Source organism: Diplotaxodon limnothrissa, linkage group LG7 (assembly GCF_057381915.1).
Source record: "Diplotaxodon limnothrissa isolate DT_005_m linkage group LG7, D_limnothrissa_male_GT1.1, whole genome shotgun sequence".
In the NCBI taxonomy this organism is placed as follows: Eukaryota; Metazoa; Chordata; class Actinopteri; order Cichliformes; family Cichlidae; genus Diplotaxodon; species Diplotaxodon limnothrissa.
The window spans coordinates 66810054-66824180 of record NC_140602.1 but is presented as its reverse complement, the minus strand read 5'-3'; the positions used below and the strand labels follow the sequence as shown (position 1 = coordinate 66824180).

The 14127-nt window shown below is 41.2% G+C and overlaps 1 protein-coding gene across 1 annotated transcript; it reads right to left on the bottom strand.

Moving 5' to 3' along the window:
- Nucleotides 1-1345: 1345 nt before the first annotated feature.
- Nucleotides 1346-8099, bottom strand: LOC146629622 (olfactomedin-4-like). The gene is made up of 7 exons (XM_085358763.1): nucleotides 7997-8099; nucleotides 7782-7904; nucleotides 7419-7637; nucleotides 6629-6782; nucleotides 4507-4734; nucleotides 2563-2731; nucleotides 1346-2305 (listed from the first exon to the last, which is right to left on the bottom strand). Exons 1-7 carry the CDS (start codon nucleotides 8048-8050, stop codon nucleotides 1852-1854), a joined length of 1401 nt encoding a protein of 466 aa, XP_085214889.1. The 5' UTR covers nucleotides 8051-8099; the 3' UTR covers nucleotides 1346-1851.
- Between the last annotated feature and the right edge of the window lie 6028 nt (nucleotides 8100-14127).

Genomic DNA, 14127 nt, shown 5'->3' with positions numbered 1-14127 from the left:
ACCTCTTCATGGTATTTTATTGGTCCATGTGCTAACACTATTTCTCTTCTTACTGCCATTATGACCAATTTGTATTAAGCAATAAGTTCTTTTTTCTCATTTGGATCGTTTCATATTGTGGGAATCTTCCCTCTGAGCTTGTTTCTATTCACAACAGTAGGACTCTTACCGACTTCGTTGTCATCCAGATGTGTACTGTAAAGTTTAAATATATTATATAAATACATATACAAAGTAAACTGTCTCTGTCAATGTACTGATCAAGTAACAAGTGAGAAATAAAGACTTTACGTCAGAATTTGACGACTCAGGTGTTTTCTGTCACGTTTTGGGTGCATGGGAAGCCTAATAGAGAGACGCCCTTAGACACCAAAAATGTGGTTAATATAGAGCAGCTCAAGGTTCAAGGTTCTCTTCATAACCAGTGCGCAATATTGCGTTTATGATGCCAGAGGCCACAGGGTAAAGTGTGGTTTGAGGCCTGTTCTTATACAAGCTTGCTCTCTGTACGCAAGCTAGCTTTGGCTAGCAGTCTATGTACTGTACACCTGAGTAATGGGAACATATACCAGATACATACAATGTAGGCAAGTAATAAAATATTCAAAGTAGATCATCTCATTAAAACGCTTGAAAATAATGTGAACATACATTTGGAAACTGTTGGCTCTGTCTAGCACAGGCCCACCGCTGGAATGAGACAATTTAACTACACAGCAAAGGCATTGAACACCAAGTAGGCAAAGTTCTTTGTGTTACTCATGCATGAGGGAGACCTGCCTGGAGCCAAGTGTCGTTCCACCCACTTGACCTCCGTCAGACTCTCAGCCAGGTTCCCCATAGCACTCCTTTTATTGAGCTCACATGAATATACATAGGTTCATTAACATATGACGTCTACATACACACAAAGAGTACCTTGCCTGTGCGTTGTGTAAGCATGTGTGTGTGTGTGTGTGTGTGTGTGGGGGGGGGGGGGGGGGGGGGGGGGGTCAAGATGTGACCCTGTGAAGACTCCCCAAAGCTGGTGCCAGGAGTCTAGCGGTCCATCTAAACAAAAGGCACTTAGCCTAAAACTGATATAGCTACGTTTATCCTACCATAAAACAATAAGAGAAGGTTTGACCTCTCCCAGGATGTAGGTGTGAATGCCAGAACACTCTGGAATGTACACAAAGCCTTTGCAGACTATTAAGGATCAAACCTCTACCAACATGACATTGATTATAACACTCTAAGCATATATGAGTAGATATTTCTAAGCATAAATGACAATCAAGAATACAAATCTAACAGAAACTTGTAGTTTGTAAACTTGTAAATCAAACATTTTGAAGGTGGAGAGAAGAAGGGTCAACATGTTTCAGCCAACTGATGTTGGAGATGAGGGAACTATTAGGCAAAATATCAGAAGTCATTTCTGGTACAGAAGGCAATACCCAGCACTGAGGCCTTGTCTGCTGAAGGATATTGCATCTTTTTATAATATTGTGGAAATACCATACCTTGTGGTCTTTAAATATTTCTAATTTTCAGAAGTGAGATGTGTTTGCCAGTTGAACTGACTTCCTGATGGAGTCTACACTTCCTATACAATTACTTGATCTAAATTTATACCAGTAGCTCCATGTTGACTTTTGAAACATAGCCTGAATATAACACTGAATAAAACCACACCAGAAGTGTATGCTTTTAATTGATTGAAGGAAAACAGTAAAAAGAAAGAGACAACAGTAAATTGGTTTAGTATGTAAATTGATAATGCATATTGTGTATAGTATGTGTCATTTTTCAGAAATTCAATGCTTGTTTTTATTCTTTAGTAACTATTACTGGAGTCAGTATTTAGCTTCAGGACTGATTATCCAGTAACTCAAACTGCACCTTGTAAGAGACCATGTAGGAGTCACAGTAGGCATGAAGCATCTGGTCCACAGGGCTGTAGTTCAGGGCTTGAATGTTAGGAGCCAACTTCTTCATGAAGATGCCAACGTTGAACCTCTCCTGTCCCGTCACGGGGTTGAAGGAGTAAAAGATCTCCTCGACCTCTTCGTTGACGTAACGTGTGGCGTAGAGGACGCCGCAGGCCATGAAGGTGTTGGTCACTGCCTGCTTGTAGACTGAAGTGTGCCAGGTTTGTCCGAGCTTTGGTGGTTCACCCTCTTCCACCTTGGACAGAACCAAGTTGCCAAAGTCCTGGGTGGTGGTGTAGACCACCCAGATGCCAGACTCATCTGTTGCCAGGTCCAGGTCAGTGCATTGGTAGCATTCTTCAAGGTTGCAGAAGTTACCCTTTGCATTGTACCTGATTAACAGAGGACAGAAATGAATGTTTTACACCAAAAAATGTCATGTTTGCTTATCTCTTAAAGACCTGTACTTTATGGTTTCTCCTTTTTAAAAGAATATATTTCCCATGAGAGTGTTTGCAAAACTAATATTTATACTGAGTAAAATATGAGTAAAAAGAGTATTTGCTATTCTTGTTATAAAAATAAAAACTGTATTTATTATCTTTATTACAAAATAACCATTTTTAAAAACAGAGTTAAGTGAATCAACCTGGTTCCTTTGGGTAGATGTAAGGTGGTAACAATTTTGGAAGTGAGGTTGAAACAACAAACGGCATCCTTGTTGTAACAGTTGTAGTACAAAGCGCCTCCATACAGAACATTATTTGGACCTTGGATGGTGTTGGTAGTTGGATTTGAGGGACTGATCTGGACGTTGCCTGAAAAAGGAAGAAAAAGATAATAACTGACAAGCCTGATTAAAAAACAAAACCTATTACATTTTATAATACTGTTTTTATATTATCCACAAAAAAATAATTGTGCTTTTTTGGTGGGTACATCTTTTCATTGGTCTTTGATTATTGTTTAAATTATTTTCAGGATCACAAACATTCTCTTGTGTGTCAATCCTCTGCTGAAATTAGCCTTCAACAAATTTGAAGTGTATTCCCGTCTGACCCAATGTTGCTAAAACCAGCAGTGCCTAGCTTTTTAAAAAGTTTAAGGATTGACTGAATTTTCTTTAAAATTAGTTACACCTTCAGGGTGAACCTTTGGTGCTGAGATTGTCAGGAAGAGAGCCGGATTTTGAAAGTATCAGAAGATTTCGCATGATTCATGCTGTGTTTTTAAAAAAAAAAAAAAAAAAAACTACTGAGAGACTGGAGGAGTTTACTGGAGTCACTATCTACAAGTTACTTTTAGACTGGCAGTATAGACAGAGCAAGGTGATTAGGGATGGGTATTGATAAGATTTTCATGATTCCGATTCCATTTTCGATTCTGTTTAACGATTCGATTCTTTATTGATTCTTTTTTTAAAAGGAGAACACTAAGGTCGATTAGCTTAGAACTTTGCTTTATATCTTCTCTTTGAACAAGATAGAAATTTAGGAGTAACATGGCCTTACAAACCCAACAGTGAGATCTTAAGAGATCCAACCTACGGCTCTTCAATGGGGTGTCACAGGGGCCCCAGGAAAAAAAAATTGTAAATGTAAAATAATAAAATAAATATTCTTCTGTAGCAATAACAAAGTATAACATAAATTATTCTGTAGCAATTACACAAGAATATCCAGTAATGTCCCTGCCTACAATTAAACACATTCACTTAGCGAAAATCGGGGGCATCTGCTGTGGCAAATGGGTGCAAGCCTTTTACCACAAACTCAGTCACTGCTCGGTGACATTCGTCTATCCTGGCCTGAAAGGAGACGCTACCGGTAGACTGCAGTGAGAACTGCCAGCATCTGAGCCAGACTCTGTCTCTCTCATCACGGTCACCTAAATGCACAGTAATGGCAGGTTTTGTAATAAGGCAGATCGCGCTAACATAATATGCACTGGTAGTTGATTATTTACCTGCCGCATTAACGGGAGAGGACGTGCAAACGTTACCGCTGCTGCTGGGTTGAGATTCACGAGTCCGGAGCGGAATTAAAAACACGACATTCATTTACGGTCATCGCGTGTTTTGTGAGCAAATGTTTTTGCATATTTGTAGTGTGTCCTTCCTTAAATGAAATATCTACTTTGCAAGTTGCCGTGTTGTCATCAGTTCTTGTAAAGTATAACCACACTTTTGAGTGTTTGAGCCACCATGTTTCCTGCCAGGTAAATGACGCTCCGCAATGTGGTGACGTCATTCGGGGCGACTGGAATCGATATCGACAATTCCAAGGAATTTTGAAACAGTGGGAACCTCAACAACCTCAGCTGTTCTCAACAAGAACTGGTTTTTGATACTCATCCCTAAACGTGATGCTGTTATAGAGCCAGTTCTGCTTTTGTGCCTTTTGTGAAACAACTTACATTTCCACAATTTTGGGAACTGACTCTGTAGTGTGACTAGCAGAAGTGTTTAGTTCTAGCTTACGTTTTTTTATTGGCGGAAAGTCAGTCTACACCTTGCCTTCCGTACTGTAAATAGTTTACACTTAAATGTTCCCCAGTATGCCACAAAAAATATTACAAAAGGACAGGTTCTTACCAGGGACGCTCACCCCAATGATGAGGGAGCTCAAGGTGGAATAGAAACGGACGTAGTGGGCATATCTGTTGCTGGAAGTCAATATTACCCGCCAATACCAACTCTCCTTCCCGGCTTCTGGTTTGGGATCCCGACCCCAGGCACCATACTTGTATGAACCAGGATACTCTCCTGCTGTGTAGACCCTCGGTTCACTTATATTCAGAAACTGACCATAGGGACAATTACCTGAGGATAAAATGTTAAAGGAAACAAAGCGAGAGTGTTAATTTGCATGGCCGATTTCTTCCCATATATGGCTATAGTAGTTCATTCAGCAGGATTATAGTCAAGGTAAGACTACTATTTATATCTGCAAGAGTTAATGTTTGGTTGCATTGCTCTGCTCCGGGCCTTTCATGGAAAGTGGAGAGCAGCAGCAAAACTCCAGTACAGAACACAGCAGGCATCATTGTCAACCGATATTGCAATGATTAATCAACATACAGAATGCAAGAAAGCTCTGTGCTGGAAGTTGGTTGCAAAGTTGTTGCTTACAAATGGAGAGTCCTCTTCTCACACTAAGGTTAATTTTGGAGTTTCACAGGGTTCAGTGCTTGGACCAATTCTGTTTACATTATACACGCTGCCTTTAGGCAGTATCATTAGAAGACACCGCATACATTTACACTGCTAAGCTGATGACACCCAACTCTATCTACCCATAAAGCCAGATAACACACACCAATTAGTTAAACTGCAGGAATGTCTTAAAGACATAAAGACCTGGATGGCCGCTAACTTTCTGCTTCTTAATTCAGATAAAACTGAGGTTATTGTACTCGGCCCTGAAAATCTTAGAAATATGGTATCTAACCAGATTCTTACTCTGGATGGCATTACCTTGGCCTCCAGTAACGCTGTGAGGAACCTTGGAGTCATTTTTGACCAGGACATGTCCTTCAATGCACATATTAAACAAATATGTAAGACTGCTTTCTTCCATTTGCACAGCATCTCTAAAATTAGAAATATCCTGTCTCAGAGTGATGCTGAAAAACTAGTTCATGCATTTATTACTTCCAGGCTGGACTACTGTAATTCATTATTATCAGGATGTCCAAAAACCTCCCTGAAAAACCTTCAGTTAATCCAAAATGCTGCAGCAAGAGTCCTGACAGGGACTAGAAAGAGAGAGCAGATTTCCCCTTCATTGGCTCCTTGTTAAATCCAGATTTCAAAATCCTGCTCCTCACATACAAGGTCTTAAATAATCAGGCCCCATCATATCTTAATGACCTTGTAGTACCATATCACCCTATTAGAGCACTTCACTCTCACACTGCAGGCCTACTTGTTGTTCCTTGAGTATTTAGAAGTAGAATGGGAGGCAGAGCCTTCAGTTTTCAGGCCCCTCTTCTGTGGAACCAGCTTCCAGTTTGGATTCAGGAGACAGACACTATCTCTACTTTCAAGATTAGGCTTAAAACTTTCCTTTTTGCTAAAGCATATAGTTAGGGCTGGACCAGGTGACCCTGAATCCTCCCTTAGTTATTCTGCAATAGGTGTGGACTGCTGGGGGATTCCCATGATGCATTGAGTATTGCTTCTTCAGTCACCTTGCTCAGTCGTTATGTGTTAATAGACCTCTCTGCATTAAATCGTACTTATTATTAATTTCTGTCTCTCTTCCACAGCATGTCTTTTATCCTGTCTTCCTTCTCTCACCCCAACTGGTCACAGCAGATGGCCGCCCCTCCCTGAGCCTGGTTCTGCTGGAGGTTTCTTCCTGTTAAAAGGGAGTTTTTCCTTCCCACTGTCACCAAAGTGCTTGCTCATAGGGGGTCATTTGATTGTTGGGTTTTTCTTTGTATGTATTATTGTAGGGTCTACCTTACAATATAAAGCACCTTGAGGCAACTGTTGTTGTGATTTGGCGCTATATAACTAAAACTGAAAGGTGAAAATTGAATTCAATTTAAAGTGGCTTGCAGAAATGTGGACATGCTAAAGCAGCTTAAATAGCATGTTTTTTGATATCTGCCAAATTAATGTTGGGTATCTGTGCAGGTGTGGAGATATGCAAATGCTATGCTATAGTCAGATCGCTTTGAGCTGCATAAAGGAAGCTTTTGGGGATTACCATGTGGACGCTCAGTGGGTTGGTGGGTGGGATGAAGCCCGTTCTTGCATTGTTCCAGGTCCCTCTTCAGGCGTTGGTTGGCTTGTTGTCTTTTCACCACTTGCATTGTGTCAAATGTCTCTAGCTCCTGCATCTCTTCTCTCAGGTCCTGAAGCTGACATCAGCAGACATCACAGATCTCTGATCAAAAACTCATTTTAATTGCACGTAAAATATGGTAAGAGTTTTGAATGAGCATTTACTCAAAATACAAGCTGACACATGAAAATGGTGCATTAAGTAAGGCTGGGTTTATGCCTGACTGAAGACCTTGCCATGGATAAAAATTAGACAAAGTATTTATTCTACAGGTAGAAACAATGTTTTGTGTTGAGCCTTTAATTAGGAGCAGTCTTTGAGGAAAACAAGAGCAACCACTGAGCAGTCTGTGAATTAGAGAAGCAGACTACTTTTTGAGAAGGCTGCCAGGCTCGGCACATACAGTGAGAAGGCCAAGTCATAGCAGTACTGTGACTAAGCAGACTATAGTGTTGTTATGATGTATTTCTGTCATTGCAGAATTTATAGAATTCAGTAGCTTCAAAAACATCAATTTCAGTAACTCATTTTGAAAATGTTCTAATGGGAATGTAAATTATTTTAGATGTGTGTAAGTCAGAGTGACCATTTGCTTTGTCTGCCAAGTACCAAGACTTCAGAGATCAAGTGAAAAAAGCATTTTACGTTAAAACGCGATCGAGACTTGAAAAGCAAGTTCTTAATATAATGCCTCATCTGTTTGTGAATTTACCTGTTGAGTTGTCGCAGCAGTAACACGCTCCTGTTCCAGACTGGTGCTGTTGAGCTTATCAATCAGCTCATTGATCTCAGTCATTTCGTTCTCTATGACGTAGAGGCTGAGAACACCGTAGAGCTCTCCATCATCTTCTTTCTCCAGCATCGATACATCCTTCTCCAGTACAGGCAGACGGCGATCCAAACCAAGGAGCAAACTCTCCAGCTTTATAATCTGCAGGCAGAGCAGTGGCTATAAAGTACTTAGCATGAATGCACACACACACACACACACACACACACACACACACACACACACACACACACACACACACACACACACACACACACACACACACACACACACACACACACATACCTTCTGTGGCATAAGGTTGCTGTTGCAGTCTAAGGCAGCACCTTGAACTCTTTCCAGTTTGTCATGAGGGAAACTTTTCTCAGATTGTGCAAATTCACAGACACAATTCTCAGACAAAGATATCTGAAATTTAAAATGTTAAACAAAGCAAAAATCAGTTAATAAAAAGCAGTTAATTTAATTAAAATATCACAATGTCTTCTGTGTTTTCTTACCTGCTGGGTGATGGTAAACAGCACACACAGTGGAACAATCACATACAGCTTCATGTTGGATCGCTCGGCAGAACTGCATGAAAGTGTCTTAGTGTGATTTTGGCATGTGTGTGACTGCAGCAGCTAACTTGTGTACACTCCCATTAAGCTCTACTGTGAGCGTGTGTTGAGTTTCACTTCCCCTCTTGTGGTTGGGATTGCAGCAACACATGAAATTTTCTACCTGATGAGGAAAAATTGAACGAGTGACAGATGGGGGTCCTGCTGCTCCATTACTGATGAGGAGAACAAACACTTTGTTTGGAGAAGCACAAAAAAGACTTTTTGGAAAAGGTCTGTCATCCACCAAACAGTTATTACTCATATTCCCAAAACACCAAAATGTTAGCATCAGATCCTTTAACTTCAGCATCCACCAGGAATCAGCCAGTGGCTTAGGAGTACTGCTAGGGTTGGGTTGCATTTGAGCTACATGCTGAACAAGCATATTTTCAGAAACTAGAAGATGTTGATTTCAAAATGAACTCTTATCTTTTGTACTTGGTCTTACGGACCTTGCACACATTTCCAGTTATGCATTTCACATAGAGAGGTTGGACCTCCTGCACATCCTCCAGATACTGAGTTGGAGATCCTGGTAGAGCTACTTTGTCAGAGTAACACTTTTATGACATCCCTAAAATATTATCATGCTCTGTGACACGTTTTCCTCCTGGGGCTCTTCACTTCAATACAGTTTAATTTATACAGCACCAGATCACAACAACAGTTGCATCAAGGCACTTTTTATTGCAAGCTAAACACACTACAGAAAAAAACAAAAAAATATTTGTTCTGGTTTATGGTTTATGTGTAAAAATGTGTAAAAATTACAATGTCGATTTTTTTTTAACACCTGAAAAATTCTCAAAAGCCAAAAATATCACGTAGCACGGGATTGGAGTTATGTAGTACTTTGCCTTTTAAACACATTAGCTTTAGGCAGACTAAACCATCTGAGGTCTAAGCCATTGTCGGTGATGACCCCAACCATAACCCTCTGAACTCTGAACCTCTGCAATCAGAATATATCATTTTTGTTTTTATTAAATTTTTCTCCAAGACTTGCAATTGGGCAACACAGAAAATAACCATTCTAACTGCAACACATGGAAAACAAATTTTACCCCCCCAAAAAGGAAAAAAAAACCGTCTGCTTTGCTCTTCTCCAAAATACAGGGTTAGGGTGGGTTAAGGTCAGACCTCAGGGGGTTAATAGCAACACAACTTATACACTCAAAAGGACAGAGGTCCTTCAAAATGCAGTTCTGTGGCATGTTGTTGGGAAATCCTGTGAGGGAAGTGTGATTAACATGTATTTGAACCTTTCAGATTTCCTGAGATGTGCAAACAGCTTCTGTATTGAACCACTGAACTTAGGAAATATCACACCCATTAAGAGTGCTGACAACATTTAATTTCGGTAGTTTAAATTTCCAAATAATCCAGATGACCTGAGAATACATGTCAATTACACAGAACTCTAGTGTCATTTTATTGTCAATCATATAAACGTTATTAATTAACAGGCAAACCTGATTTAGGCAATGCAGTGGAAGAACTATTCTGAGTATTTTCCCCCTTCGTGCACTGCAAAATCTCCAGTGTTAAATTGACACTAGAAAGTGTCTATATGTGTCCGCTCTTTTGAGTGTTAAATTAACACTTTTGACAGTGTTATATTTCCAACAGTAAGCTAGTCACTGAGCAGTGCTGACTTTCTATCACTGGGAAATAACTAAAGATGCTAGTAATATTTCAGTGTTAGACAAACAACACTGCTAATGTTAGTCATTGTTAATCTTTAACACTGACTAGGTTACTGCAGAAATATAACGCTGTCAAAAGTGTTAATAAAACAGTGTCGAAATTGTTAATTTAACACTGGAGATTTTGCAGTGATGAGTTCATAGTTTTTGGATATTTGTCACATTTACATATTTCTATGAATTGCTTTGCAAGTTTGATACCAGCTCTGATGTGACTCCAAAGCCTTCCAAAAAGTGAAGCTTATGTTTCATGAGTCCACAAAATATTTTCCCAAATGCTTCGAGGATCATCAAGATGTTTTTTATAGCAAATCTGTGATAGCCATCTTGTTACATACTAACAGCCACTTGGTCACAAGCAAACCACTTAGGGTTAGGGTCAGTGTTGGGACTAACGCGTTATTAAGTAACGCGTTACAGTAACTACGTTATTATTGTGGTAACGAGCACGGTAACTAGTTATGCCAAAATCAGGAACGCGTTAATCGTTACTGGGATTTAGGGTCATTATTCGTTACTTTTTGAGGTGCCTATCACGGAGCTTCCACAGATTTAGTAGCATTAGCAAGTGGTGGAGGCCAGCAGGTGGAGGAGGGAAAGGGGACGGAGGAGGAGTAGAGACCCGAGGCAGCCGCCGGTCCGAGTGTCAGGTGAGCTGAACTTCAGGTAAGAAGTTATGACCTGGGCCCTATTTCAGGAAGCCGGTTTAGAAAACTCAGAGTGAAAAATGATACACAGGGTTGAGTAACCCCGAACTGTCCAACTCGGAATATTCGGTTTCACAAAGGCTGATAACAATTAGTTCAGTCAACGCGGAGTTGCTTTAACCCCAAGTTAAGCGCGCACACGAGGATACATAAAGCCCTGATTAGTGGAGCACAGATTAAGCGAGTCACCATGGAGACGGAGGGAAAGAAGGCGCGGTCAATGTATTTTACAGCGCTTGAGGCCGAAATTCTGATGGCAGCATATGCCGATAACATGCGAATTTGGGCTTCAACATCTACTGGCTCTTCAAGGAAGGAGCACGCCATGTCTGACACTTCCTACAGTCAGGTTTCTGACAAAGAGGCGGAGAAGGTCAGGGTTAGTTGAAGTAAACCTGCTAGGGGGCATTTTAGCTTCACGGAGTGTGTCGTCATAGTAACTCACTCAGAATTAATCTAAACTCGCTTTGTGAAACCGAAAACCCAGAGTTTTCTTTAACTCAGGGTATACTTACTCAGAGTTTGCACTAAACCGGCTTCCTGAAATAGGGCCCTGCAGTCTATCTGGGTCAGATATAAACCAAGTTTAGGTGGAGTTTATTTTCGTTATGCTGACTTTTTCGTACTGTGTACTAGCTAGCATGACGGAGTTTCTATACATCTGGGTGGGTGCTATGATGTTACTGATGTTGAAATTTATTTTGTTCATAAGGTTGGTTAGTAGAGTTGCCAACCATCCTGTAAAAAAACGGAATCGTCTGGTATTCAGAGAAAATATTATACGTTTCTTATTGAGCTGAAAAGGAACAGTTTGTCCCGAACTTCAGCTACAATAAAAAAGACACAAAGCTGGAGTTATTCTGTGTCTTTGCTGCACAGCTGCCTCCTCTTCTCTCATTCTCCCCCTCCCTCTCCTGTTTCTACTTCAATCATGAAACTGATCAGCTGATCAGCTTTTCTCTCTTGTTTGTTTATCACCCACTTTGCCCCAGAAAGAAGAAACCAGCGGATGTCGCGCTAAACAACAGCGGCACGTTTAAGCTTGATCAGCTGTTGTTAGAATTTATTTAATATTATTCTCTAGTATCAGCTGATGTTTGCTGGAGCCACAGCTGTAAAAGCTGCTGGTCATGATATCGGTTTGTATATCTGGTGAGAGTGAAACATGAAGATGAAACCAGGAGATGTCCTTACTGAATCATCAGAGCTGAACAGGTGATGGAGAAACAGGTTTACCTTTTAGGTGACATGAATGAGTTGAAGGGAAGTTATGAACTGTTTCTGAGAGACAAATAACACCAGGATCCTTTTCTGTGTAGCTGACAGCTGGTAACTGTGCAGGGGCGGGTCTAGCAAAGTGTTGCCAGGGGGCCAGGTAGGGCATTAACAGGAAAAGGGGGGCACAAAGAAATACTTTTCTTTCTTATTCTCATTTAAAATATCTAGCTTTTAAAAAATAATTATCTGAATCTTACAAACAATTGATAGATTGATGCATATATACCATCAGAACAATGAACATCACTGTCAGAACAGCGTTTGTTTTCATTCAAAGGCTTTATGATTTTTACTATAATGGCGGCCGGTCTCTAGTCAAAATGCCCGGGCCGATTTTTTGTCCCAGTCCAGCCCTGTATGCAGCTCATCTGCAGTCTGGTGTTACCTACATCTTCCTATTCAGAAGGCAGAATTTCCGAGTTCTGAGTACAATCGAAAGCACCACGACTGCAGTTTTTGTGTTAGATGTAAAAAGCGCACATGACGCTGTGACGTAGGCTAGAATCATGGCGGCGGTCAACAACGGTCCAGGCGTGGGGTTTCTCTCGTGGAAATATGCACATTATCTTTTTCTTTCTATTGGTAGGTGGCACAGTGCACTTGTGGCAAGTAAGCAAGCTAGAAGACTGGCAAAGTTATGGAAGCAACACATTAACAAGAGAATTCTGAGTAAAACCAAAGTTACTTTCCCTAGTTACTAGTTACTTTGAAAGTAACGAGTAACTTGAAGTGACGGAGTTACTTTTGATAGAAGTAACTAGTAATGTAACTAAGTTGCTAATTTAAAGTAACTTACCCAACACTGGTTAGGGTTAGGTTGCATTTTAGCCACATGCCATTTTTTTCTCTTTTTCTCTTTTGGCTCTCAGCGAAGGCGGTCGCACTTTTCTCCTCTCCTGCCCTTATCTTTCCTGCTTAGCTGCTTATGTCCTTGTCTTGTCTTGTGTTTTTACTTACTTTTCCCTGGAACACTCTCACAGTCTGTTCTCTAAAACCTAAAAGAGGAATTATGGATTTGATCAACTGGTCTCTGAATGCAATTGACACCCCTTCTCAACGAGAAGTCTGGGCTCGGGTGAGCCTGACTGCTGAAGATATCTACCTATTTGGAACCATGATAACAGGGTTCTTGCTGACCGGAGCTGGCTTGGCCCTGACTTATCGAAGAATTAAGGAAACGGAACCGACTGTTCAAACCCCCACAAGGCTGCCCGCTGGGATTGAAATGATGGGACGAGGCGTGAGTTTCTCAAAATGGGCTCATTGAGTGCAGCACGGAGAAGATCTTGGAGAACACACGGCTGCCGTGAATACTAAGAACAAGACCTCTGAGTGAAAAACTGGATTATATCTGGAGGGGCTAGCTCCAATAACACCTTTGAGCGCTAATTCAATCACATCTTGGGGAAGTGCACTGCGGTCGTGAGTTCTCAGAACCTGCTCTTTGAGCAAAAAGAATGACAACATCACGGAACGCAAGTTTGGATAACATCATAGAAAGCTCACGGCTCTCCAACAGGAGATTGAGAGACCAGTGTTGGACTGTTAGAACAGCTTTGAAATTCATATGAGTTGTTCGCTCTGAAGTAAAAACCATCATCACTTCATGCGCAGACCCCTTCGGCGCCAGCTGCGGCCTCAAGGCTGGAGCTGAACAAAACACCCTGATAACGACTGTGTTTAGACTGTTCCCCCCATTCCATGCAAGGCCACCTGGGTTGGCTGGAAGACTGTTTACTTAGCCTGGCAGGGCAAAGGACACTGTCTCAGCTGAACTCTGGACACACACATACACTGATATGCACACACTGATCCACCCTCCCTTTCCAAACGCCTTCGATGCTTGTGCCCTACCGGGGAAGATGGCGGGTCGACTGGACCAGCGCAGACACGCTGCAGGACCGGATGCGCTGTCTACACCGGCTCTCTCTTACCCTTTACCCGCCCCTGTTGCTTGTCTTGTGTTTCTATGGTGTATTGATAGTGATGTGCTTTTTGTGCTGAGGTGTTTTTTCTGTTATCAAACTGTTCTCCCACTAGGAGCTTAGTCTGAGTGGAGTTTTTTTCTCCTCCTCTTACCTCATGTTATGTATTTTCATTGTTTTTTTCCTATCAGCCTACTTTTCTGACATGTCTCCCCAATGTGTTGTTTGTGTAAAGTTTGGTCAGAAGGTTCCTTTGTAAGTGCGCATGCGCCATTAGCGTGCTGCCAGCTGTAACCCTAATTTCCTTCGGGATTAATAAAGTATTCTGATTCGGATGCCAAACAAAAATGTGGTTAAAATAGGTTGCAGTCCTGTTAAAAGATTTCCCTTTCAGTGGTGCGAGATGGTTAACA

Bases quoted from the DNA above. Each gene is read 5' to 3' on its own strand.
- LOC146629622 (XM_085358763.1), bottom strand. From the start codon at position 8,050: ATGAAGCTGTATGTGATTGTTCCACTGTGTGTGCTGTTTACCATCACC. The intron at 7,638-7,781 runs GTATGTGTGTGT...CTCTGCCTGCAG, and splicing joins GCAACCTTATGCCACAGAAG to ATTATAAAGCTGGAGAGTTT. The intron at 2,732-4,506 runs GTAAGAACCTGT...TTCCTTTTTCAG, and splicing joins CATTGGGGTGAGCGTCCCTG to GCAACGTCCAGATCAGTCCC.